This window comes from Syngnathus acus, chromosome 2 (genome assembly GCF_901709675.1).
Source record: "Syngnathus acus chromosome 2, fSynAcu1.2, whole genome shotgun sequence".
NCBI classification, from domain to species: Eukaryota; Metazoa; Chordata; class Actinopteri; order Syngnathiformes; family Syngnathidae; genus Syngnathus; species Syngnathus acus.
In genome coordinates, this window is record NC_051088.1 from 9,854,717 (window position 1) to 9,881,197 (window position 26,481).

Here is a 26,481-nt window from a genome sequence, read left to right on the forward strand (position 1 = left end):
TCATCCATGTATGACATTTCAATCAGACGTACGTCGACATTACGTGTCACTTCGTTTTTAACGTCATGGCACATACGTCATGCTCGCAGCATAATGATGACAAATGGCAAAAACCTTTATTTCTATGAAGTCAATAACACGCAGTGACGAATTTGCAAATCAGGCCAGTGCAGTGCCCCCAATGTCCACTAGAGAGCGCTTTTCCTGCCACTGTTGGTACGCCCATGCGTTATCATTCCATCATTCCTAATGTCTGGAAAATCGATTAAGGTTTAATAGGAAAGATATAATTACTCCGTATGTATGTAAGGTAAGCGTATTTCCGCATTTTATTTTGTTCCAGCCATTAAATTACAGAAAGCATATATGTTATGCTAAGTGGTAGGTCCACACTTTTGTGTTTTCTGTACAATAGGCGGCGGTATGAACCAAAGATATGTAATCGACCAGTAAATTAAAAGACGACGACGAAGAAGAACAAACCGGAAATACACTCACGTCAAGAAAAACGGCGCACTTTATCAAGAGATTCTTATTGTTTATTGAGCAATTGTGTCTTGTTTAACATGTCTGGGACTGCCTCAGTTGCCGGTGAAGTGTTTGTTGATGCATTACCTTATTTTGATCAAGGTTACGATGCCGCCGGTGTCAGAGAAGCTGTGAGTAACATCTACTGGAAACGGAGACCAACTATGCTAAAGCTGTGCATGTGCTAAGATTCGATTAAATTTATTAGCGTACATTCGATCATGCCAAGTAGTTTAGTATAACACCAATATTGTTTGTTTTTTTATCAGCGAGACCAATGTAACTGAAAAGTGTTTGAATAAGAAACACGTGTTTTAAGTTTTGTCAATATATAATATATACAATATAAATACTTTTAAAAATGGACAATAATTACACTTTGTTTAAAACTCAAAACAATTGAATTTTCTGTGATTAGTTTTTAAGAAAATGAATAAAGCTGAGACCTTGCGGCATCGCAATTGTGAGTACCGAATTATAAAGCGACATCACACAAAAAAAGTGCACGATTTCACAAGCTGAGTAAGCAATACAGTTAATGAATGAATTCGGAATTATTTTTAAAAATCGCAGTATATTATTATGCATCGTGCAATTTGGAAGTAACTTTTTGTAGCATGACATCAAATACCTAAAAAAATAAACGATATGTCAGTATTAAAAAAGAAACCCACCTTTCAACAATTTTGGGGGGGTTAAAGTTATTCCATTGGTACCTGCAGAAAAGTACTGCATCAAATAAAAAACGAGCCAAATAAGGGGTTTCCTCTGTATATCTAAATATAGATTTGGAAAACCTATTTTTAACCACCCACAGCAAATTTTTCTGAGAGGGCATGTGTTTGTGATCTGTGTTTCTCAGGCTGCAGCATTGGTGGAGGAGGAGACCAGAAGATATAGACCAACCAAGAACTACCTGAGCTATCTGCCCACTCCAGACTTTTCTGCTTTCGAGGTAACAAAACACCCGAGGGCCCGAAAATTGTCTTAAAAGCTCCTGCAGTGACAAGAGTAAAAACCTTGCCTCTCGTCACCCCCAGACAGAAATTATGAAGAATGAATTTGATCGCCTCGCAGCGCGACAACCCATGGAGCTCCTGAGCATGAAGAGGTGGGTTTTGCACTGTTGTGGAAATAAAAATATTCTGATCAAGAATTTCTGAAAAAAATCTTTGAAGACACAAAACTTAATGTGATGTCGACATTCCTCTGAAGGTACGAGCTGCCAGCACCTTCTGCAGGTCAGAAGAATGACATTACGGCTTGGCAGGAGTGTGTAAACAACTCCATGGCTCAGCTGGAGCATCAGGCAGTTCGTATCGAGAACTTGGAGCTCATGTCGCAATACGGAACCAATGCATGGAAAGTCTACAATGAGTACGTGATGGTCACCTCTCTCTATTGACAGCTTTGAACTTTGATCTAAAAGTGGTTAACCAGGACTTTCCTTATTCTTCCTCCTCCTTCAGTAACCTGGCTTTCATGATCGAGATAGCGCAAAAGGAACTTCAGAAATTCAGGTGAACAGTCGCCTGAAAAGGTTTTTATTCAATGAAGGCATACATGTTTATCAGTTCATTTGACTTCTGTCACACATAGGAAACAAATTCAAGCTTTGAATTGGCAGCGGAAAAATGACCAGTTAGCCGGAGGAGCCAAACTGCGAGAGCTGGAGTCAAAGTATGTGACGCATTTGAGTGAAATTCATTTGTTTGTATCTTAGTTGGCTAAGATTTGACATATCTTGTCCCTCAACAGCTGGGTCTCGCTGGTCAGCAAGAACTACGAGATCGAGCGGGCCATCGTACATCTAGAAAATGAAATCGGTCAGCTCAGGCAACAGCAGGGGGACGAGAACAAGGAGAACATTAGACAAGATTTCTGACGTCCTCCCGCAATGACCTTCAAATTTGTTAATTGTTTGTCAGATGCGTCACATTTTTTTACAATGACCAAATCAAACTGGAATAAAGCAAACATTTGGACAGGTGAATCCTTTTCAAGAACAGACCGAGGAGAGAAGTTTATGATGGTGGATGACTTCATATTTCCAGTCAAGAGCAGATCCGAATGATGACACTGGGCCATTGATCATTTCTCTTTTCAACAGTTTTATTTTATGGCATTTTAATAAAGTCAACATTTATTTCCTAAAGTGGTCATTTTTCTTATCACTGTTTCATGTGTTTTAAAAAAGCCAGTGGAAGCTGTCCAATTAAGCACATTTGATTCTATTTTTGGCCAAAACAATTTTTTGTTTTTCAAGCTAAAAGATACAATGACAAAGTTTGGACATTGTGTAAAAAGATAATCGAGACTGCACACCATGACTAAAGTGGTGTTATCCTCATTTAATCAATACTCATTAACCAACATTGTGATTAAAAAACAACCCATTTTGTTGTTTTTTAAACCATTTTTTGAAACCTGTTCTTTTTTAAAAGTATTTCACAGCCCATAATTCACTTCTACAACATTCCTAGGAAGTCACAATGTCCCTTCACCACTAAGCAATTTTTAGAACATTGGTGATCCCTGGTCTAGGATATCAATGTAACGCATGTTATATATTCCATTTCCTGACATACCATATTGTCTTGATGTATTTGACCTTAACCAGACTCCACTTGCTATTCTTGGTCAGTGTTCCTTGCTGGTGTCCAATTAGATTAGCTGAGTGGGGAGACAAGGTTTAATATCATCTCCCAGTCCAATGACTCTTATCTCCAATGACATGAAACTGGCATGGTTCTGCTAAGAGTCAATAGTTTCTAATTAGGTTATGTTTCTGGAATAATGGGCTAAGTGAGTTATGCTGCTTCATCTCAAGGGGGTTCCACGTCCTCCGTTCCATTACACTTGACAACCGTAGAGTTACAGTCCCTCAACCCCTATTTTGGGCTGGTAGGCCTAATGCAACAACAACAACAAAAAGACAAATCAATGCTTCTGAAACTTGTCTAAAAATAAAAAAACCCAAATATAATATCCCTGTGTGGAGTTTGCATGTTCTCCCCGGGCCCGCGTGGGTTTTCTCCGGGCACTCCGGTTTCCTCCCACATCCCAAAATCATGCTTGGTAGGCCGATTGAAGACTCCAAATTGTCCCTAGGTGTGAGTGCGAGTGCAAATGGTTGTTTGTCTCTGTGTGCCCTGCGATTGGCTGGCAACCGGTTCAGGGTGTCCCCCGCCTACTGCCCGATGACGGCTGGGATAGGCTCCAGCACACCCGCGACCCCCGTGGGGACTAAGCGGTTCAGAAAATGGATGGATGGATGGATGTTTGATCATTGTATCGATTGCTCTTCATAAATGTTGTAATGTCCTGATAGCAAAAAGGTTCCTCACTCCTGCTTTATATAATCTTGAAAATGAATCATTTTCTCCAGAGCCAAAGGCACTGCATGGTCAACCACCCATCGACTCACAGATTGTGCTAACATGCGTGTCACTGTTACTGTATCTTAAATTATTCAGTGAAGCAATTATGTCCCAGTAAAGGAACATTCCAAACTGTTTCTATGCATATTGCAATGGCATACAAGTGGATGTCCTTGGAGGAAAAAAAACCCACACATTTTTACCATTGGGATCCCCTTTTTAGAATATAGCAGGAACAAAGTGTGCATAAAGTAGAGAAAATTTTACCAACGATTAGAAAGGTCATGATCGCTTAACTGTAAAAGTTGTGGATTTTATTCATCCCAAAATTTGAATTTATAGCCCAATATCCAAAGCCTTTTGTGAGTTGTGTATTTTACCTCTACCAAGAAAGAAAAGAAAGAATTCTACCAAAAAAATGCTGGTAGTAATTCCACACCACCTCATCAGTCCACATCAAGTCTACATCAGTTCTCTATGAACCAGAAAGTAGCCTGCAAACTAAACGCAAAACATAATTAGTCCACCTTGTTAGAGAAAAGATTTACTTTGGTTAACGAGATTCATTTTGTCTTCTTGTGTATGGAACAATTGTTTGTCGTTTCGTATTTAAGACAATAAGAATAAGGTAAATGGCCTGGGACACCCCACCCCCAAAAAAACAAAAACAAAGATACATGCCCATCACACCACTGCGAAAACTATAAAGCCTGGCCGCTTCATAATTCCCTAACATAGTGACAGATGAACTAACTACGAAAAACAATACAATTACCAGAATGTAACCTGTTTAGTGTCTCTTATGTTGACCAACCTGGGTAGTAGTCTGCACTTTATCCTTAAGAATGCCACTGCAGAGTATTAAATAATGGGCAAACACTCATGGATCACCCCCACCACCCCTTTATTTTACAAAGATTGGGCAACCATTTGTTCATGCTCAGTTGTGTTGCTATAAACTTGGATGACATAAAATTAAATACTATTGGATAAATAAATAATGTCTGACTGTACATGAATACGTATATCATCTGCATTTAGATTATGAGTCCTCATAAATGGGGTGCATAACGGTTTGTGGTATGATTCCTGCTCTTATTCCTTTGGTCAGATGGAACAAACAATTCATCTGGAGAATCAAAGTGAATTCAGTCTTCAGCAAATGAAGACATGAAAAACATGTTTCAAGAAATAATCCTATGTGTGTGCACACACAAACTTAATGTTTGTAAAAATCAGGTCTTGGCACAAACACAAGAATACTCAAAGAGGAGGTTTGTCCCACTGTGTCTTTTCCAAGCTCCATATTTGCAGGCACTCTTAATGTCACCTTGGGAGACTCTTCATCAAATTTGACTGTGCAAAGTTCTTTTGAGAAAACACTCTTCACCAGCAGTTCTTTCTTTGGTCTATATGTCAGTCTCATATACTGAGCGTGTTTAGAGCTGGTATTAAAGTGACAGCCTCTGGTAGTTTCTGGTTCTGCTCGCGTCTGTTGAGGACTTTGAGTCTATTTCGTTCCTCTTGACGCTGCTTCTTCTTGTGTCTTTTGTCCTCCTTTCTCTGCTTGTTGGACACCTGAGAATGGCAAAAAATGAAAATATCTCATCAACCGGATGTGATTTAAAAAATAACAATTTTTAAATCAACATCAAGAATAAATGTTAAGACACAAAGCGATTGCTGATTAACATTTGCTGTTGCCCAGTGCTATGGTCCTCTTTGTTTGAAGTGCTTTGCTGCCATCTACACACAATTACAAACCCATTTTATGGAGCGGCCAATTATTTTCAGATTTTGGCAGATGAGCTCGATCGCTCACCCTTGCGCATAGTGAGGGTTCACTCTAACCAGGCCTTTGCTGGCCCAATCTGATGGGAGAACTCTGGTTACCCTTTGCATTACTGTGGTTGTTGAAATATAATTTATTTTGACAATACATTGGGGGGGGCGCTTTCATTATCATTTGCATAAAATGAATGCTGCATCTCAGAAAACAAATTGAGTATTAGATATTTCAAATGACTAAAAGCAGTATGGAAACTGGCTGATAAAACATCTGTTGTTTTTTTATTTTGTTGCAATTCAGAAATATTGAAAATCAAACTGCTCGTGTGGCTTTGCAGGATTTATGAGCTGTAAATTCCTTTACTCTAGTACACTTTATTCGTGGCGTCCAAGATATACCTGAATGCGTATCTGACCACAAGACTCTGTGATCTCATCGATGCGCCTCACGCTGTCGTAATGATCCCCATAGCGGTATGCGATGTGTAGTTCTCTACACATCTGCTTCTCCGTACCGTTTATCTGCCAGCCAAAAAAAATGAAGTAAATCAAGAGAGAAGACAGTCTTTGCATAACATGTGGTTGCATGCAGTTGCAAAAAAAATATTTTTTTAAAAAACAGTCCTGGCCTCACCTCCCAAAGTGGTGTGTTCAGCTGATGGATGACCACTTTCACCTGCTGACTGCGAGCAAAAGCCACGATAGCGTCATTGCCTGCAAATGTTCCAGGCTGTGCCAGGTTGGATACTATGCGTGAAAGGAAAAGGTATATACATTTTGTCTCTTCACAAATGCAACGTTTCCCAAAGTTTGGCTTGGGAACCACAATTGGTTATGCGTTAGTTTTTATCTAAGTATACATACTATACAAACTATTTTCCCCGATCATGACACAAGTGCACAATGACTTGTCAAAAGGCTTTTTGCTTCAATCATTTCTTTTATTTTGTCTTACTATCATTGCTCTATGTTGACGTGATGCTGATGTGGTCTATTTTAGTAAGCTTGGGTCTCCGAGGAACAAAATGTCTAATTTGGGTCTTGTACCAAATATGCCTCACAGTCAAATGTTCTGGGTTTGAATAACAGGGTTATTTTCTTACAGTGCTCCAGGAAGGGGATATCGTCCTCTACAAAGGGTTCAAAGTCTTGTCGATGGGACATCATGTAGTCGATAGTCTCCTGACGTAGCTCCAGGTGAGATCGAGAATGACCTTCTAACTGGTCTCCGAGAGCTCTGAACAAACAATTTCTGCAGGGTACATTTTAGGGCGAAAAAGTTAAACAGTCAGACAAATGAATTTTGAAAAGTACATGTACCTGAAAAATCTACTGAAGTGCAAAACGCTCCCACCACTGTTGAGCAGAAAGAGCTGGAGAGGATGTGGCGAAGGACTATAAACCCCCAAGATCCCCCTCCCGGACCCACAGCTGTGGTGTCCTTGAACAAAACAAAGACACCCTGAACTGCTCCCAGAAAGTCACGTCACCCAATGCTCCAGTGTAGGCCACTATCGATGTGAGTTTGTTCAATATGGTGATGGGAATTTGACACATCACAAGACAAATTTCATGAATAGGCATGTGTTCATAAAAATAAGGACATTTCTTTGTCACTTCCGCAACTTACCCATCACCAGGGATTTCTCTCAGCATCAGCCCCATTGCCTGCAGCTGAGTGGAGAAACTGAGAAACTCTGCTGCTGCTTCATCATCGCCATCCTGAGGTCGATTCTTACGGGCCTTGGCGAGCGCCCGGCGTGCTGACCGCTCGTCTCTCTTTCGTTCCAGTTCATTTCTCTTGTTGCTCCGTGAAGGCTTGCCTATGTGTTTTGTTGACATGTTCCGTGACAGCTCTGCAAAACCAGTCACAGAATTAGGGAAATCAAGGTGGGGCAACAATGAAAACAAGCTGATTGCTGAGACAAAATCTAAAACAAATAACATAAATCTGTATCTATAAAATAATCGATTGTACTTTTTACTTAACTTCTTGAAAACAATCTTGTAAAACATATCCAAAAAGGAAATACAAATACAATATAAAATCAACTATTGAATGCACAAGAGTAAAACAAAATACAACAGTAAAATATATATTTTTCTAAATTAATCAATCTAGCTTTATTTATAGAAGTTAATAATGTGGTGAGATGGTTTGCTTCAATTTATTCCTTCAATAATACAACAAAAGGACATTTGAGGAAAGGAAAAAGTATACTTCTTATTAGTTCAATTGTAATGTTTTTTAACAAGCCAAACAATTATTTAATTGCACGTACATTTTGTTCAATAACTATGAGCGCCATAAGGTTCAATAGTAAAAGAAAACTGATCATGTTTGGCAAAGTCATGCGTTCAATCGCATCAACTTTCACAGCTATGCTAGCAAGTAGCACTTCACGACTAGTAATAACGTAACAAATCATTGAAAAGCAAACTTGTTCCGAAAGACAAACAAATGGAGGATTAGATACAGTTTGTAATAGTTACTTACTTTAACACGATTTAGTTGTCAAACGCGTTTGCATAAGATTCTGGTTGTCCAGGTACGTCACTCGAAATGTTGGAAGTAATTCCGCATACGTCACCCGGAAGTAAAGCAAACCCAGTTCGCTTTCATTCCAAGGTAAAAATAATTAGCTTGTAGTGTAGTCAAATTCTGCAAAAGTCCCTTTTTGATACTAATTTATCAATACAATGCACTAAGTACATTTCACTGCCACTTTTGTTATATCAGGCGTTACATTACATTCATTATAATATTCAAATTGTGCAGACACTGACTAAAGAAGGAGAGTCCAGTTTAGCTATTATTTTAACTCAGAAAGAAAATAACAGCCCACCTTCTGTTCTCAGCTCTTAGCAAATCTACTCGTCACCTTCTCCTCCTGATGACTCCACACTGTTGGAGAATGTGATGTGGAGGAGGCGTGGGCTGAGACGCAATAGACCTAATGTTTACTAAATCAAATTCACAGTGAGGCAAGGGCATAAAAATTGCATCAGTAGAAGCATGCAGTACATACTTGCACAGCTCCACCGCTTGGTGGGTGTTCTAAAGGAGCATTTCGTAGTTTCAAGGCCATGCATGTCATCAGCATTGGCCACCTAGGTTGAACAGAAGAGCAGTCAACCGAATGCGAGTGACCCATCTTTACATTTGTATCAATGTATGTATAGCACATTGAGTAAAGTAAAAAAAAGAGTGAACAGATTGGACTGCCAATAAATGTCAACAAAGGACAGAGAATGGAGACTTGCGAGTGAAGTGGAATGATTCAGGACAGTTTTCTATTGTTACAGCCACAATTTTGATGACCCCACCACCATCCTTCAATTTTTAAAAAAAAAAAGTGAATACTCCGATCCATGTCAAATATTGTTTTTAGCAAATGTTGCGGTTGCAAACGCAACTGCCCACGGGCTGTAGTTTGAACACCCGTGTCTTGGCGCTAAACACAATTTAAAAATGCAGACATTTTGCATTGAGCAAGTGTACCATTATAATGAAGTGAATGTCCTGCCCACTCCTCCTCACCCCCTCCCTCCCTCCCTCCACACCGCCGCCCACTACCATGCAGTGGCGCGCGCGCACCGTCGTGGGAGTGGGTGCTGGTCTTGGTCTGAGCTGCTGCTGCTGCTGCTGCTGAGGGTCCAGGATGGGTTAGTCTCGTCATGTGCGTGTGGCTCCGGGCGTCGATACAGCTTGATTCGGACCAGGACTTGGGGCGCAGCGTGAGTCAAGCCAGCTCGCAGATTGAGACTCCCATGTCGGCTGAGAGAAGAGTCGTCGGTGCGCATCTTTGACACATCCATCCGGAGGAAAGTCATCGTTTTGGCCCCATGGAGGACAGACTTTGCCGGTACTGAGGTGGAATATCCCGGGCCGAGGGAGAACGGATAGCGAAGCACCCCCTTTTTGCGAGGATACCCTTTCATTTTCTCCATTTGATTTTCAAGATGGATTGAGAAAAGACCGGATCCTTTTGCATTCTTAATTAGGAGGCAGCCGCATACGAGACACCGGGGAGGGGGTGTCGTTGGACGGCGAGGGCCCACTGCTGCTTGCCGTATAGAACGGAAGAGGACACCGGAGGAGGAAAGAAGGGAGGGTGGGAGGGGTACCCCGGGTAGCCTACACCGGGAGCCAGGGGCTGGCTGTGAAGCGGCTCCATGAGGAGGGAGAGCCCTGCAGAGCCCAGCCGGAGTAGAGAGAGAGAGAGGACGAGTGGTGGCGGGCCAGTTGGGAAGTTTGGATGCATATGATCACAACCACCATGATTTTTATGATTCTGGGTGCTTCAGTTGTTATGGTAAGACTACACCCTACACATGCCTCCCATGGATGGTGGTGGTGGTGGTAGTGCTCTACGAAATTGAGTTGAATCAAATACAACCTTACAGCCGCTCAATTTAAGTTTGCCTGCCTTTATAATCACCTTCCTTCATAAATAAATAATCCATTTTCATCCATGCCCCCCCTCCCCTCCACATCCTCTCCATCCTCCTGCTCATCTTAGAATCTGGAGGGTCTTCTCTCTCTTTTTAACCTCTCCCCGTGAGGGTTATTTTCGGCTAATATTCATCTGCGAGATAATTTAGATCTTTTTTCCCCCCCCTTCTCGTCATGTCCCAGCTCACTGGCATGTGTGTTTTCAGGCGATCGCCTGTTTAATGGACATGAACGCACTACTGGATCGCTTTCACAACTACATCCTGCCACATCTACGAGGGGAGGACCGCGTCTGTCACTGCAACTGTGGGAGGTAATAAACGCCGTCGTGTGTGTGCACGCGCGCGAGCGTGCGTGCGCGCGATGCTCTTTTTCATGCTTTACCCGTCGATTTGTTATGAGGAGGCCCGGGGTAGGCCCGGGAGGGGGGGTTTGGGTGCGATGGAGCTCCGCAAAGCTGTCTACTGCCTGCGCGTATTCCAACACCGAAAGCATGTACTGCTGGCCGAGGCGTGTTTTGCATGCGTCGACTGTATACGCCTTTGCTGCATGCAGTCTTGCCAAGGTGTGTGTCGGAGGCGCCATAAATAGGTGATGGAGTGTGAGCTTCAAGTGCACATGCACTCTATACGGGCCTCAAAAATAAAGCTCGCTACATTATAGGGTGGTGGATGTGGTTGAAGATGTGCTAAAAGAGAGTGGAATGTTGAGTGTTTTGGTGGGGTAGCAGCAGCAATCAAGTCATCCATGTATTCATTAAGATGCAGAAGAATGCATTTCTATTAACTGGAAGGGTGTCAGATACTGCAGGGCAGACATTGTCCTCTTTTCTGCACTGTTGCATCCATTCACACTGAATTTGACATTAAAACAGCAGGCTGCGTCTATAGCATTGTACTTCCTACAGCATTAAGTGCTCTAATTTGAATCGACGCAAGTGCTGTGCGGAAAAACAATATGCTTTAGCACAAATAATAATGCTGTTAATTTAACATCATGTTTACAATGATTGGGGTTTTCAACAGCATTGCATCACAAAGCTGTTGAGCCCTCAATTGCAATATTTTGACCTACTTAGGTAGCTCATTTTTATTTATGTAGCACTTTTCTCAGAGATCAAATTTACAGTGCCTCGCATGTGCATAGAATACAGAAGTTTGTTGAACACTGAAAAAAAATCTTTGGATACTTTGGATGTACTTAATTCAGACAAGTACATATTGCACATGATCAAGATGTCTTAAATTAACATAATATGAATATTTGTTTAGGAAAAGAGTAGAAAATTACATCAATTTACCACATATTATTCACGTGCAACCAAAAGTTGAGTGTGCCCTTTTATTTCAGTGACACCTTTTTCATAGGCTTGTTTTCATCTCAAACTTTGTCGCCTAGTGATTGTTTGTTTTGACTACAGATGATCAAATCAAGTAGACAAGAAATTGAATAAATGATGAATCTCATCTGTTGGGGAAAAAAATGCTGCAGTCTCTGTCCCCATCTGTAATTTGATATATAAGACTAATGCACCGGACGATGTATAAAAAATCAGAAATAGAAGACTTTTGAAGTGTCAATCTTTTGTTATGCACTCGTGGGAACATCCCACGTCATCTCAATGAATAAAACTTCAAATTGATACAATTAATATTCTTCATTCATTAAAAATTTTCAGGGGTAACAGCCTGGTGCTGAGGGGGGTGTTTGACAGATAATTGACACCTCATCAGTCATTCCTTCTTTCTCCAATTGCAGGGCTCCTGACTGTCCCTAAATGGTTGCATTTTGCCCCTAAAATAATCAAGAAAACATTAGTCTGCCCCTCACACTTTGCTGGAGGTCAAAATATGTTGTAATAAACGAGAACAATAAACAATCTTATCAGCATCATCCATGTTTGTTGTTGACATTCGCCTCGAACGCTTTGAGATCACAACTGGGAAAATCCGAATGGGATAAGTCTGACCTCTGACCTTCTTCGAATGCACATAATGGAATAAAAAAGTTAATCTGGAGCCCTGGATTGGTTGTTTTTCCTTGTGCGTGGTGATTTTAGAAAACAAAACTATTCCTTAGTGCTAACACTCCCAGTGCACTCTAACTATGAGAGCGCTACTGCCACCTAGTGCAGTAGATGTGTAGTTGTACTAAGTTCATTTTGTTTTTCCTTTTTAATCACTTCACTGGTTCTTTTATTTCAAACAAATTATTTTAGGTGCATTACCTGACATGTTTCGGCTTGTACTTCCGCCTTCATCAGAGTGTCAGTAGATGTGTAATTACATTTTAAAGAAAGCCGAAAAAACGTTTCCTGGGGTCGGAGGCACGCCTGCGGCATTGTGGGCACGCCTCACCATTTGAGAAGGACTAGGCTAGGTCAACATTTATGCCAAAGAGTAGGTGTGCTGTATACAAAATAAAGCTAAAGATAAAGTTGTAAAAACATTTCATCTCACTTTTTAAACTTTTTTTTTTAAATCGCACAAATGCAAGAAGTTAATCACAGGAGAACAAACAATCAAGCAGTGCACCCTGACATTAAAAAGAAGTGACGCTGAAAACCTTTACTGCTTTAGAAACCAGTTTGCTTACTTCACTTAACATCCGATGCACATTCTTTTTATTCACCCCTTGTGGATGCTGCTTTTTTTCACAATAGGCTTTGCACAAAAAAAAATTAAAACCCAACCGACAGGGGGCATTCTTCTTCAGAGGTTCCTTTTACACACAATAGATTACTTATACTGCAAACTACAACCACTGATAAATTAACAGTGTCGATTAAAGCTGAGTATTAATCACTTACATCACTGGAGTACACACATGAATGCCTGCTCCATCGCTATTCGGTCAGTTTGTCTGGCGCGTGACTCGTGCAGATGTACGCTGGTCCACCTGATGAGTGTGGACGAGTCACGGTGCCCACACGCTTCACCTTGTCAGCCTGGAGGACACAGTCAGTGTCATTTCACTTGGCAACCTACACTGCTCTGTTATGAGATGAAACCTGGCATCCATTGGCTGCCACTCAATTTTCCTCTAAATATTCTATTAAAATTGTATACAATAAGAGTATTGTTTTAAATGTGTTACCAAATATCAGAATAAGATAAGATAACATTTTGTGTACATATTTTAAATTTCAATACGTATTCTGTTTTCACTTTATTAGAGAAATCAGAATAACACATTTGTTAACATATAAAAAAAATATTCAACACCAGTACAGTCTTGCACTACCACACTTGAATTTATTTTCATATCACAGTACTGCATGTCAAGATGCTATTTCATTTCAATCAGATTCTCAGTGCGAAACTGAATGACAATGATGTCAATCTATGGTATACCAAATTATGTGGAAATATGTTTTGGTGTTTATGGACCGTGGTGGCGCTTCCTACCAAGAGAATGAACCATTTGATCTACAGGAATAAGATTTCCAATTTGTATGCTGTATATGCAATTCAAATGGGAATCAACAGCTGACTACGAAAATAGCAGCTGAATAATGATCAAAAGTTGAAGCGAGAGCCACACATAAAAGAATTAGGAGGAACAAACTATCAAAGACTCAAAAGAAGTTTATCAAACACAATAAGACTCAAAAGAAGTTTATCAAACACAATAAGACTCTAGAGACTCCAAGGCAACTAGGGAAAAGGAAACCTGGAGTGACAGAGAGGGATGACATTGGGGGAACACGAGGGAATACAGGGAGGTCCACAGTGACAGTAAGAAGAAAAGTTTCTAATTTGGATTTAGTAAGTTCAGTGCCGTGGTTGAGTGGTTAGCCTGTCTTCCTCACTGTCACAGAGGTTTTGTATTTGAATCCACCCCGTGCTACATACAGTAGGTTTGGGGACCTTGTCAATTTCTCAGTAGCATCAGCTAAGTATAAGCTTTATTTTTGTGTCAGTGAGGTTTCTGTGTTTGTATCTCAGCTCTTGTTAGGTTCATTGAGGACACTGGTCCACTGGTGTGAATGTGAGCGTGAATGGTTGTCTATACGTGATTGACTGGCTTAGTCTCCAGTTTACCAGTGACCTTAATAAAAACAAGTGCTGTAGGAAAACGGATTGCTAAGACAGTGTTCATTTTAATTACCATAACTATAGGCAACAGTGTATGTTACTATATCATTTTTGGTGTCGAGGTTCAGCTCATTCAGTGATGGTGTGAATGTAAGTGCAACTTTTTGTCTATATGTGTCCTGTGATTGACTGGCAAGCAATCTGGGGTGTACTCTGCCTCTCACCCAAGGTCAGCTGGGATAGGCTCCAAATTGTACAGAAAATGGATGGATGGATGGATGGATGGATGGATGGATGGATGGATGGATGGATGGATGGATGGATGGATGGATGGATGGATGGATGGATCGATGGATCGATGGATCGATGACATTATTAGTATTACGATTTAAGGGGGATCATTTCTATGGGCTGCATTGTTAAATATTGCTATCAACTGTATGTGACTAACGTAATGATGGTTTAGGTGTCAAAGAGGTCATAACAACATTATCGACGTCTTAAAGTGGAAGTTAAGTAAAACAAATTCTAGTTTAAAGATGATATTCTGATTAATTTTGTATTTGTGAGAAATTAATCAAGCAGAAAAATTCGCAATTTTTTTATTCATCTCAGGGGGCGGTCACTTGCTGTCGAGTGAAAATGACATCAAAGTGCCTAAAGGCTCAAGTTGACAACATCTCTTGGCATGAAGCCGAAAATATTTGCGCCGTGGCTGTGGTTAGACACTGCAATGTCATTTGCAGTTGACAAACTTTTGACTTTGACTTGCCTCTAGTTAAAGTTAAGGGGTCATCTTAACAAGACAAAAATGGCCGCCCCGAAATGGATAAAAACATTTCTTGACTTGAATTTCTCTTTAAGCCTCCTGAACAGTACTCTCCATAGCACACAGTCGCTCTAACAGGCGTGTGTCTTTCCTTACAGACATCATGTGCACTATGTCATTCCGTACGATGGGGACCATTCCCTGGTGGACTCCTCAGAGAACTACTTTGTAAGTGACAGTGTGACCAAGCAAGAGATGGACTTAATGCTGGGCCTGCTGCTGGGCTTCTGCATCAGCTGGCTCTTGCTGTGGCTGGATGGCGTCTTGCACTGCGCCGTCAGGGCCTGGAGGTCGAGCCGCTACTACGGTAAGATGCCCTTTGGTTTCAGACCCGCTTGGCTCCCACTGCACAGTCTGACTCTGAATACTGAAGATCGAGCTTGAACAGAACACGTCATCCTCACTGGAAAAAGTAAACAAGGCACTTAGTAAAAGAGGTGCGAAAATACAGCTAGCACCACTGCTACAATATCAAATTGCATTTGACATGATAGGTCTACGAGCTTAGGTAGAGCTGATCTGAATACCAGTCCGAATTCTTCGAGGTGTGTTGATTTAAAAATGTCAGCAGTTAACAATTTGATATGGAGCTCATAAAAAAATATCATTGACAGTTAAACACATTTTTTGTCCTTAAAGAGAAGCTAAGAATAGACAAGAATGTGATACTGCTGGGATTTGGAAAATCCATCGCGAATTAGACTGCAAGGGTTAAAAGTTGGGGAAAGAATGTTGCGACTTGGGTTTACAGTCCAAAAAAAAATCCGTGAAGTTATCTCGCATCTTTCATTTTCTCAAGTTGATCGCTGAACAACATGTCAGACTAGATATATATTTTTCTTAAAGGGTTGAGTAGATACCGAAACACAGTTAGGGTGCAGACATGCAGAGAGAATGGAAATTTTATCTTGCTGATGATTATCTGCTGTCAAAACAATTGATCATTCATTTGAATAACCTTGTCAGTTCTAATATTGCTCAAATGGCACTTTGTGAGCTCACTCTGGAGCAAGATCTCTACAGTGCACTTTTTTTCAGAGCTGTAATGACCACTACGTCACTCATTTCTGTTCCTCAAAAGTTCAATTTCCATCCATCCATCCATCCATCCATCCATCCATCCATCCATCCATCCATCCATCCATCCATCCATCCATCCATCCATCCATCCATCCATCCATCCATCCATCCATCCATCCATCCATCCATCCATCCATCCATCCATCCATCCATCCCCTGTAATGCTTATCTTGGAGTCTATCCCAGCTAACTCTAGGCAAAAGGCAGACTCCACTCTGCTGGACTGGCTGCCAGTCAAACTGAGGGCACAAATAGAGACAGACAATCATTCACACCCACATTCAGGCCCGACATGAACCCACGCTGCACACTGAAGTCAAGAGAGTGAAGCCCTTTACGATGAGTGACAGTTCAGTGCCCCATGGGACTAATTGTTTGACCTCAATGTAACTTCCTTGTACTTTCTGTAGTTACAAAACGTACAGCTATGCTTCGAATCAGTCACTGACTTTCATTCATCTGACTTTGGCACGGGCAACGGGGGTTCAGTTCCTTCTCAGTGATAAAGCGCATGTGAGCGTGAATGGTTGTGTGTTTCATACATTTTGTGCCCTGCAACCACTCCAGGGTGTAGTCTGCCTTTCACCTATAGTCAGCTAGCTTGAGCTCCCCGTAATGTTGAACAGGATAAGCAGTATAGAAAATACATTGATGGATGTTCCAAATCCTTAAACAGTACAATTGTGGAACCCCATGTGAGGTTGGCCAGCACTAGTTTTTCTGAAGGCCTTGGGCAGGAGAGACTGACATGGCTGCACACAGAAATTGACATTTGATTGGAGGGGAAAAAATCCAACACTCCTTGCCTGATAGAAAAAAAAGTGATTTTTCGCTGTCTTGTGGCGACTATTGATAATTACAAGTCTTCGGGTGGAAATCAGTTGGATTTTTTTTCTAATCATAGTCTCAGTCTTCACTGTAAATTAATACAACTTTGTGAATTTAGTTTGCACATGTAAGTCATCGCTCCCGATATTGTTTAGGCCATCAAGGAAGGCCTTGCTGCCCCATCTTACTACCATTTTGTGGTACCCTCGTTTGTGTATTTATGTCCTGTAAGTAACCCCAGTCCCACAATCTGCATCATCATATTTGCATATATTTTTTCATGCCATATGTTTGAATCCAATTAAGCATGATAGTTGAGCTCTTATTTCCTTTTTCCCTTATAGCTGTTCAATGTGCTCTCTGATTGCACAATAGCCAGTGAGCTGGATAATAAAACATCCACAATGTTCTTAGGTTTGAACCACCATCTGCTTTCGCATCTAAATATGGAATGCATTCAGTCGTTTGGCACAAACTGGCAGGAAGTTCCACAAAAAGAGATGAGTGAACATTCTGTGCAAGCTAGGGCCTCAGTTCCTCAGTTTTTAAAATTACTGGAAAGGTTGGTGACACTGATTAACCTCCAACTTTGGGGCGGGGCCAAACGAACCTTTTCCATCGGGAATAACAAAATGTAAAATATTATGGCTTCCTCCCACATTTCAAAAACATGCATGTACACCCTTAAAAATGCTGGGTTAACAACCCAGTTTGGTTTTAGCCCAAAACAGCTCATTTTTGTTGTTGTGTTGGGTTGTCTTTAGTTCTGCATTTTTAAGGGTGAAGACATTAGGACACTCAGAATCACAAGAATCAATGCATCAGTTGTGGGAAATGCAAAAACATCCAGATAGTATGAAGAGTGTTCCTTTTTGTGCAGGGCGGGAATGCCCCCTGTGTATAAGCCTTTATGTGTGTGTGCGAGACGCTTATGCTGGGTCACACGCATTTAGCCACACAGCGATGAAGTGGAGGTGAGGCCGACAACAAGAGGAAGGCTTTCAGTGTACGTGTGTTGGTGGAGGTGGAGGGATGCTCAGGATGAAGGTGCTGTCACAGCCCCACCCCCACTTACACACCACTCTCTCCTCCACCCAATTCTAAAAATAGAATAAGAGCGAGTGAACAGCTGGAATGGCAAGTGAGGAAGACACACACACACACACACACACATGCAGACGAACGCACACAAACGCTGTGATTGGCTCTGTGCCCCATTTCTTCATTTTCTGTAAACATCTCATAACACCAAGAAGAAAAAAGAACAAGACAATAACGGTAAAGTACTTCCCCTCAACTTGAAATGATAAAAAAAAAATAGTAAATTGAGTTTTCCAAGCCATGCATTGTCATCTTCATGCTTTTATTCAAATGAGGGATCTGTCTTTGTTTGCCCCCAGATACCCTTCAGAGCAGTCCTTGTGGACAGCATGGCCCATTCACAGCTATAAATAACTCCCCCCCTCTCTCCATCCCGCACACACACTCCATCCTCGCTAAACTTCACCGCTATAGCCTCCGCTTCGCCTCCTCTTGCCACTCATCCTTTAGCCGGGCCATTTGCGGTCTAGGCCCTTCCCTCCTCCTGTCTCCCGGGGCCTCGCTTCACCTCCTTCACTTTAGAACCTGACAAGTGAAAATGTCTGCCCCACTCCTCACCTCACACCTCCAAAATTATTCAGTGTCGGTCGGCCCCCGGCCCGTGTGGCCACTGGTCGTTGACTGTGCGGCTTTTATGCTGGCAAATGGTCTTATCTTTATTGGGCTTTATTTTATGCATTTTGAATTCTGAGATTCAGGGTTTTCCCCAGGCACTACTACTAGATTACCAAATGTCAACTTTTTGTCAAAAATAGCAATAATTCAAGGCATCAACATTTCACTCTACTTCCTTTTTGTTCAGAAATTGTACAGTCAAGGTTCATTTCCTTCATGTGAACACAAAAAAGTTCTTTTGGCTGCCGGGCTGAAATATAATTTCAACCTTCATATATATGATAGGATATCATAAGAAATAGATCCAAGACGGTGCACCGTGGCAGTGTGAGAAAGCTCCCTTGTACTTCCCAGAATTAAATGTTATTAGAGCGATGATAAAGCCAGGGGGCTAAACGACCTCAGCGACTCCAGTCCAAAGTCTGTGCGAGTGCAATAAGTCATTTTTATGCTGCGCAAATGAGTAAAACTATCATGTGAGCGATTCTGGGTCATTTTGTGCAAGTAGCCCCTTCCAGCGCACAAAAAGCTGCAAAGAAGAGTAATCAGTGAAAGAACAATCTCACTTTACCCGGAAACACAATCGCACTTTACTCGGAAACACAGTTTTTGTTGTGAAAGCTCATGTGATATGACATGGCATTTTAATGTCCCCGGTACATTTTCAACATTCACTTTCACTTGCAATTTAAGTTTTAAATCGCGCACTTAAGTTTTGGCCAGTACCAGTTGTACAAAGTAGAATCATAACCACTAGTGATGTTTGATTTCCTATTGGACCAAATACCTTTTTGATCCGATGGTGAGTAAAATTCAAAATTGTCTCGGAACAGCGTTGGACAATCCAAATGTTTTCACTTTTTTTTTTCTAGTACATGGGGCTTTTGAGATATTTTCATTTTATGTTTTTCAGTTTGACCGATATAAACCTGTGCAATACATATTTTACCCATTATTTATAGCTGTAATGTTGCAGAGAATATCACACCTGTTGCTGAATCTAAGCACTAATAAATAAATAAATATTACTAATAGTAATACTATTAAACATTTTACATCAATTTACCAAAGTTTATTTGCATCTTTGATTAAGAAAATTGTTGCGCAGTGTCATGAGAGCATCGTATCATCTCTCGTCTCTTCTCTAGATACGCCGTCCTGGTCTTGGCTGCCGCAATTCTGCAACCTTCGAGAGTTGCGTCGTAGGGCCCAGCTCCGACAGTTGGACGACTCCAGTGGCAACATGGTGCACATCAAGCAGAAGCTCTACCACAATGGCCACCCAAGCCCCCGTCACCTCTGACTCAACAACAGAAACACAACCAACCAACCAGTCCAGAATTTTCCTTTTCACCCGCCCCTAAACCTCACGGCAGGTGGCCTCACGGGAATCTCCGCACACCACCCTGATAACATTGCCCTCTAAAAAGCCCTAAGAGAACTTTCCTCAGTCAGATGCAGGCTCCCATCAGCCCCAGAGAAAGTCCCAAATGAAGTCAGGTCCAACATTTTGGGAGCAGGAACAACAACAACAAAACATTTTTAAGGGTGGTTTTTTTCCTGTATAGAGACATTTTCTGTGTTCATTGTTTAACTTGGCATGCTCTTTTAGAACAGGGTATGACGTGGGCAGTGTTTGCATTTTTATTTTGGGTGGGAGACTTGTTGCTTTGGGGAGGTGTGGGCGGGGGGTGAATGCAATTCCTGGGTGGGTGGGTTTTTGTGATGTTAGATTGCTGCTTGTGTAGATATGTAAAAATATGGACCAGAGGGGTTAAAAAAAACAGGGGGGTGATGACTTGTTCCTCACGAAATGATTGGCTTGCTAGGTCCAGAATTCAGCAATGGAAGAGGAAGCTAAGTCTGTTTTAAAAATGGATGTGAAACCATGTGAAATACGGCCAAAGAAGAGCCACAGACAAATTAGCTTTATAGTGAATTAACTGAATGTAATATTTTCTTTTTCATGTAAATATTTGAAGGGGAATGCACGACAAGGGTTGTGGTTTGGGTTCTCTTTGCTTCATATCTTTATTATTTCGGAGAATACACGGAAGTTTTTAGTTTTTATGTATGTAGACCCCTTTTCATTTTCTCACTGTTGTTTACAGGCTGTTGGCCAAGCAGAATTCACAAAGCTCAAGCAGAACTACCCAAGATAACCCAAACTAATGAAATAATTCCCGATACCTCCCATGAGGAATAAAAACCCTGTAAAAGAATAAAAGCTCTGTAAAATGTTTTCAAATACATTTAACATATTTGAAGATATTGGAAGGCTTTTTAGTGAATATATTTTTGCGGCTCACACAGAAATGAGTTGACATAAGCAGGATGTGCTTTCACACATTGATCATAGATGTCCACAACGTTTCAAAGATGGAGACAACGGCAAAGATTGAGACGACGGTTAACAACCGTCTGTTATGCATTACATTTAAAAGACATTTATTTTCACTTTACAGGCACTTTAAGTGGTCATTTGTTTCCCATGTTTCACAACTGATCAATGTGTACGGTGTACACAAGGATAAACTCCACACTAAAAGTGTCCAAATTAGTCAATAAATTGACACGTAATTGATCATCAAATTAATCTACTGTGTATTTTAGTAATCAATTATTTGTTTAACGTCATTGTCAAAATTGATCAAGTGATCTGATTTTCACCTGTCAACAGTAATTATAGAAATTGATGTATTATTGATTTAATCAATGATTTCTGTAGTCATTCATGAAAGCAGACTAATTATATTTGGTGTTTAATCAAATTTACTATTCACAAATATCTGTTTTCAATTTGTATAACAATGACCAAATCAGTAACTGGATCAGTTTCAAAAAGTTTGATGAGGCCAACTTCTATTCTACTTGTGTGATATTGCTCAACATTTTTTTTTTATCACTAAACAATACAAAATACACAATAATTGATTAATAAATATTAATCAGGAACAAAAATATTTTTGAAGTACAATTTTATGCAAAATAATATTTGATCAGATTATTGGAATAATCAATGGAATAATTGATTGAATAGATAACCCCCCTCAGAAAAAAAGTTATGCTTTGAGTCATGACTTCTGTGTCACTGACACTGTAAACTTCACACAACACCTTTGCAGCAGGTAATGTACTATGTGACATCTGTGAAACTGACGTTTACGATCGATAACATGCTGTAAGCATTTCAGCAGTGACCCGAAAGTGCTCGCACACATTTATGTAATCACCTCTCACTTCTGACCATCAGCCATTAAGCGCAGGGAACCCTCACCAGATCCCCGCTCGCCCACCCTCTTGATGTCCAGACATTGCTGTTGTGAGGATGAAATGTCTGTTTTATTAAAAGTGCTATTGAAGCACAGCAGTGACCTCTGATGTTTGATTGTGTCAGTACTCATAATTATACTTACGTGCTACTATAAATAGAAATGGAAATCATTACAATCAGAATCAACAGCAATCGGGTGGACCCAGACACACTGACATCCTAGTACTGGACCATATGGTAAAAATGTGGCTTTTATAGATTAGACCTTTGAACTTTAGTCTAGACTGAATTGTGTACAAGCGGGAATGTATTTATTTATTTACAACTCATATAATTTTAAACAAATGAAAATAATGATGAGGATATATATTTAAATATATCTTACAGCCACATAGTTTAAATGCATGTATATATGCATTAACACTATGAAGTACGCTCTGGTTACTAAAGTGACGTAAACAGACGACCAGTACACATGACGTAACTCACCTTCGTTTTCGTGTCGTAAGAGAGGGTGTGGCACATGATGCTTTCAATTACTATAGGACATATCAGTTATTCCTAGCATTGGAAGCTTTAGTTAACCAAAACAAAAAGTAAATCCTAAAATAATACAAACAAGGTAGACTTGTATATCTCTAATCATATTTAATTGAGCGTACCACAGAACAGTCATAGTCGGAGACAGCTAGGAGTAATTTCCTAGGCAACCTTTTTCTTTTTTAGATCACTGAAGCTGACTCGTTCGACGTTCCATTGCGTCATATAAACGCACCGTAAAGGGGTGGAGTTTGAGGTTGGAAACACTAACGCGTGTCTGTCCGGTTGAATCCAAGACTGGGGATCTTCTGCTTGATTTCACTCGAAAATGTCAGTACTTTGTCTCGCTTTGACCCGGAATGCATTGGCCGTCAGGAACTCTGGCATTTTGGTGGTAAGTCGCTTTCAAGACACTGCATCGACGTTAGTTTACTGGACACATGAACGTATGATGATGTTATATAATGGAAGAAGACCACGTTCAATGTCTTCCATCCTGCGAGGCTACGTAATGTAATTTTATGCGATATTATAATCAAATTTGTATTTAAATGTATTTGAACAGTGCAGAAAATAACTGGAGTACCGTACTGTAACTGTTGGTCGTTAAGTGGCAGCTGCTACATATGATAAGTTCTGAAATATCTTAAGGATGTCAGGATGTCTTTTGAAACTGAATTTACAAGCTTAAAGAAGTTGCAGCTTTTCAATTCAGCTGTCATTGTCACCAAGACAGTTGGGTAACAAAGACAGCAGTCATGTAACACGAACACGCAGTTCACCCCAGCAACCACTAGGGAGAGGCTGCGTTACACAAGAAAAGTCACTCAACGACCACAACATTAGGTACACCTGCATCAGAATGGCTTCCATTTCGAAGAAAAAAAAAACACTTTCACAATTTGTTAATACAGCATTACATTAATTACATTGGATTTCATCATACTCTGATCTGTGTGAATATTTTGAAGATACCCAAATAATGTAAAACTAAAACAATGCATTACAAAATGTGCACAAAATTACAAGAAAATATTGGAGCTAATTAAATGTGCAGATGTACCTTATGTTGTACCTAAGATGTCGACTGTTATTTGTTGTGTATGATGCAGACGGTGCGCAATGCCCAGACTTTGGCTTCGCCGGCTCCCGAACCCAGGATAAAGAAGTTTCAGATTTACCGCTGGGATCCGGACACTGCTGGAGACAAGCCCCGTATGCAGACATATGAAATTGACCTTAACACGTAAGACACGTGACACATGGTCCTTCAGAAAAACAAAAATAACAGAATTGCAGTAATTGCCTTTACTATGTACTTTAACCACTTTGTAGATGCTACAGTGTTTTGGTAAATTTCTCTTTATATACAGCTGCGGTCCAATGGTTCTGGATGCTCTCATCAAAATCAAGAATGAAATGGACCCCACACTTACATTCAGACGTTCCTGTCGTGAAGGTGAGGGACTAACTATTGTTTTTGTTACTACAACTTACCTGCCTTTAAATGAATGGTACAAAATTGAGAATTCTGATCTAATGTTCATTCCAGGCATTTGTGGCTCATGTGCCATGAACATCAATGGAGGAAATACACTTGCATGTCTCAACAAAATTGACAGCAACACAAACAAAGCCACCAAAATTTACCCCCTCCCTCACATGTATGTGGTCAAAGATCTCGTGCCTGTAAGTACTGCAAGTTTGTTTAGTCAGGTCATGACTATTGCAATTTAAAGGGGAAGTCAACCCCCAAATTTTCTTTATAATAAAATGTTCTGCGCACCCCAGCTTGTTGAAACATAGTGTTCTGATTAATGTTTCATTTGTGTAATATGAATTAAAGGCTGTTTTGATCCATATCAGGGGGCGGCCATTTTACCACTTGCTATCAAATCAAACAATAGTAATCTACCATGTACAGTATTTAATGAATTCCTTTTTCTTTTTTTTTTTTTCTTTTCTAACTTCCTCCAGGACATGAGCAACTTCTACGCGCAGTACAAATCCATTGAGCCCTACCTAAAAAAGAAGGATGAATCTCAGGAAGGGAAGGACCAATATTACCAGTCAGTGGGGGACAGGCAAAAACTGGTAAATATATCATTTAGTTTCATCATCATTAAAGCGCATTTCCACCAAGTGGAACAGTTCAGGTCAGCTCACCACATGTTTTAGAATTGTAAATTTGGCTCCTGGTTTGAAGGTGACAAATACGTAGCCACACAGAAATGAGTTGACAGCTAAAACTGAGGTATCATTTGTTAGGGCCACCAAATTAAACTGCTGTAAATTATCCCCGTCAAAATTTGTGTTGAAGGTTTTGTGTTCCCATTCGGTTTGCATCGCACAGATTCGCTGTTCACCGAGCAGATTCCAGACCCTAGTTGGCACCTTGATAAAAAGTCGTACCATGTAATAATTCAACTTGTTTTGTGAGAATTATGGTGGTTAAACCTTGACTCACTCCCCCAGATGATATCAACCCACGCCACACGATTAGTATGATGTTCTATTGCGTCACATTAGAATAAAATAATGCACACCACCAAAGCGTACATTAAATATGCCGTGTTTAACTCAACAGGATGGCTTGTACGAGTGCATCCTGTGTGCATGCTGCAGCACCAGTTGCCCTAGCTACTGGTGGAATGGGGACAAATACTTGGGACCTGCTGTTCTCATGCAGGTAATGTAAATAAAATTTCGAATGTGTACTCTTCAGAATATATATTATACCATAAGGATTTAAACATCATACAGTTCCAACATGTTTTGATATCGTCTGTACCAGCTTTTTGTCAAAAAAGATCACAGGTCAAGATTTACAGCAACACAGACATTAGCTCAATTTGAGGGACTGCCCCATATTATCCAAGTTCTATATGTTATTATTATTCGTATTAGTAGCAGAATCACTATGCAAGTAGTGTGTACCCTGTGACAGACGCCGCCTGGTCAATGGAAAATGAAATCATACCGGGGTGGGAAGAGGACAGACCAGCAACTACTAGTGTTGTGAAGAATTATTCTGAGTTTCGAGTTTATATATAATACAAAACTTTGTGCTGTCACGCAGGCATACCGGTGGATGATAGATTCTCGTGATGACTTCACTGAGGAACGACTATCCAAACTTCAGGACCCCTTTTCTTTGTACCGCTGCCACACTATCATGAATTGCACCAAGGCATGCCCCAAGGTACTTTGAGGACCATCAAGCCATGAACATTTTCTTTCTCCCAAACTTATGATTTCTGCTCTCCACAGGGACTCAACCCAGGAAAGGCCATTGCTGAAATCAAGAAAATGATGGCAACTTACCAAGAAAAGAAAGCTGCTGTATCATGAAAAGATGAGAGTTAAGAGCGGTCAAGAGCCAATAATAATACAGTACTTCTTCAGTTTGAGTGGAGTGGAAGAGAACATGCAACCAGGAACAATGGCAATTTTTGCAGTTGTGGGCATTTTAGTTGTTGACAACACAACCACTACACTTTGCTTTACCAATTGCATTTTCCAACTTTTAAACAATATGAAACCCGAAGACACTTTTTTTTTTACTGCCAAAGGATCAATATTGTCGAACAAAAAGATGGCTGAGTTAGCTAAGGTCAAAGTAGAAATTAGCACATGGTGCTCATCACCTCCTAACTTAAAATGTCATTGATTATTTTCTCAATAGTGATACATGAAATATGTGAGCTGTCTTGTGTCAGAGGGAAACATCTGAACATACTGGTCTAATCTGTGGTTATTCAGCACGGAAAGTGTAATTTCCAGTTGTAGAAAGTTTATCTGTGCATATCTATTTATGTGATTGTGGATGGAATATATGGGAGAAAATTGGAAGGGTGAAAACACTTTAAAGAAAGTAAATGGAAGTCTATTTAACTGTAAATAATGAGACATTTAATCAATAAAACGTGTTGAACTCATTACACCTGTATTCTTTATTTGTTACGGAGTTTCAGGTCAGAGGTACAGTGAAGTGCTGTACTGTGTACTTAGGAACGAGCCCAACT

At 40.5% G+C, this 26,481-nt stretch overlaps 4 protein-coding genes across 6 annotated transcripts; 3 read left to right on the plus strand and 1 right to left on the minus strand.

Annotated features, from left to right (window-relative positions):
* Positions 1-452: 452 nt before the first annotated feature.
* bcas2 (BCAS2 pre-mRNA processing factor) lies at positions 453-2,938 on the plus strand. Its single transcript, XM_037246454.1, has 7 exons — positions 453-659; positions 1,391-1,483; positions 1,569-1,639; positions 1,744-1,905; positions 1,998-2,048; positions 2,128-2,208; positions 2,287-2,938. The coding sequence occupies exons 1-7, from the start codon at positions 567-569 to the stop codon at positions 2,411-2,413; spliced, it is 678 nt and encodes a 225-aa protein (XP_037102349.1). The 5' UTR covers positions 453-566; the 3' UTR covers positions 2,414-2,938.
* Positions 2,939-4,200: 1,262 nt separating this feature from the next.
* otud3 (OTU deubiquitinase 3) lies at positions 4,201-8,307 on the minus strand. Of its 2 annotated transcripts, none has more exons than XM_037246452.1 (6): positions 8,194-8,307; positions 7,327-7,552; positions 6,800-6,948; positions 6,331-6,443; positions 6,096-6,218; positions 4,201-5,486 (listed from the first exon to the last, which is right to left on the minus strand). In XM_037246452.1, exons 2-6 carry the CDS (start codon positions 7,536-7,538, stop codon positions 5,331-5,333), a joined length of 753 nt encoding a protein of 250 aa, XP_037102347.1. In that variant the 5' UTR covers positions 7,539-7,552; positions 8,194-8,307; the 3' UTR covers positions 4,201-5,330. The 2 variants fall into 2 exon arrangements, with proteins under 2 accessions (XP_037102347.1, XP_037102348.1); XM_037246453.1 differs by lacking the exon at positions 8,194-8,307 and adding an exon at positions 7,017-7,137 and having other exon boundaries at positions 7,327-7,438.
* Positions 8,308-9,251: 944 nt separating this feature from the next.
* On the plus strand, positions 9,252-22,021 carry tmem240a (transmembrane protein 240a). Its single transcript, XM_037246455.1, has 4 exons — positions 9,252-10,012; positions 10,359-10,465; positions 15,117-15,325; positions 19,791-22,021. Exons 1-4 carry the CDS (start codon positions 9,956-9,958, stop codon positions 19,943-19,945), a joined length of 528 nt encoding a protein of 175 aa, XP_037102350.1. The 5' UTR covers positions 9,252-9,955; the 3' UTR covers positions 19,946-22,021.
* Positions 22,022-22,684: 663 nt separating this feature from the next.
* On the plus strand, positions 22,685-26,397 carry LOC119117974 (succinate dehydrogenase [ubiquinone] iron-sulfur subunit, mitochondrial-like). Of its 2 annotated transcripts, XM_037244647.1 has the most exons (8): positions 22,685-22,850; positions 23,569-23,702; positions 23,830-23,915; positions 24,009-24,145; positions 24,434-24,550; positions 25,044-25,145; positions 25,536-25,658; positions 25,727-26,397. In XM_037244647.1, the coding sequence occupies exons 1-8, from the start codon at positions 22,785-22,787 to the stop codon at positions 25,805-25,807; spliced, it is 846 nt and encodes a 281-aa protein (XP_037100542.1). In that variant the 5' UTR covers positions 22,685-22,784; the 3' UTR covers positions 25,808-26,397. The 2 variants fall into 2 exon arrangements, with proteins under 2 accessions (XP_037100542.1, XP_037100551.1); XM_037244656.1 differs by lacking the exon at positions 25,044-25,145.
* Positions 26,398-26,481: the final 84 nt, after the last annotated feature.

What these genes read in the sequence shown, in the direction of transcription:
- tmem240a (XM_037246455.1), top strand. Translation starts at nt 9,956, where the DNA reads ATGCATATGATCACAACCACCATGATTTTTATGATTCTGGGTGCTTCA. An exon ending in TGGGTGCTTCAGTTGTTATG is followed by an intron (nt 10,013 to 10,358) that starts GTAAGACTACAC and finishes GTGTGTTTTCAG; the next exon opens with GCGATCGCCTGTTTAATGGA. An exon ending in TGTCACTGCAACTGTGGGAG is followed by an intron (nt 10,466 to 15,116) that starts GTAATAAACGCC and finishes CTTTCCTTACAG; the next exon opens with ACATCATGTGCACTATGTCA.
- otud3 (XM_037246452.1), bottom strand. Translation starts at nt 7,538, where the DNA reads ATGTCAACAAAACACATAGGCAAGCCTTCACGGAGCAACAAGAGAAAT. An exon ending in TATCCCCTTCCTGGAGCACT is followed by an intron (nt 6,444 to 6,799) that starts GTAAGAAAATAA and finishes TTTCACGCATAG; the next exon opens with TATCCAACCTGGCACAGCCT. An exon ending in GTGGTCAGATACGCATTCAG is followed by an intron (nt 5,487 to 6,095) that starts GTATATCTTGGA and finishes TGCCATTCTCAG; the next exon opens with GTGTCCAACAAGCAGAGAAA.
- bcas2 (XM_037246454.1), top strand. Translation starts at nt 567, where the DNA reads ATGTCTGGGACTGCCTCAGTTGCCGGTGAAGTGTTTGTTGATGCATTA. An exon ending in GCATGGAAAGTCTACAATGA is followed by an intron (nt 1,906 to 1,997) that starts GTACGTGATGGT and finishes CTCCTCCTTCAG; the next exon opens with TAACCTGGCTTTCATGATCG. An exon ending in CTGCGAGAGCTGGAGTCAAA is followed by an intron (nt 2,209 to 2,286) that starts GTATGTGACGCA and finishes GTCCCTCAACAG; the next exon opens with CTGGGTCTCGCTGGTCAGCA.
- LOC119117974 (XM_037244647.1), top strand. Translation starts at nt 22,785, where the DNA reads ATGTCAGTACTTTGTCTCGCTTTGACCCGGAATGCATTGGCCGTCAGG. An exon ending in GGAACTCTGGCATTTTGGTG is followed by an intron (nt 22,851 to 23,568) that starts GTAAGTCGCTTT and finishes TGTATGATGCAG; the next exon opens with ACGGTGCGCAATGCCCAGAC. An exon ending in TGGTCAAAGATCTCGTGCCT is followed by an intron (nt 24,146 to 24,433) that starts GTAAGTACTGCA and finishes AACTTCCTCCAG; the next exon opens with GACATGAGCAACTTCTACGC.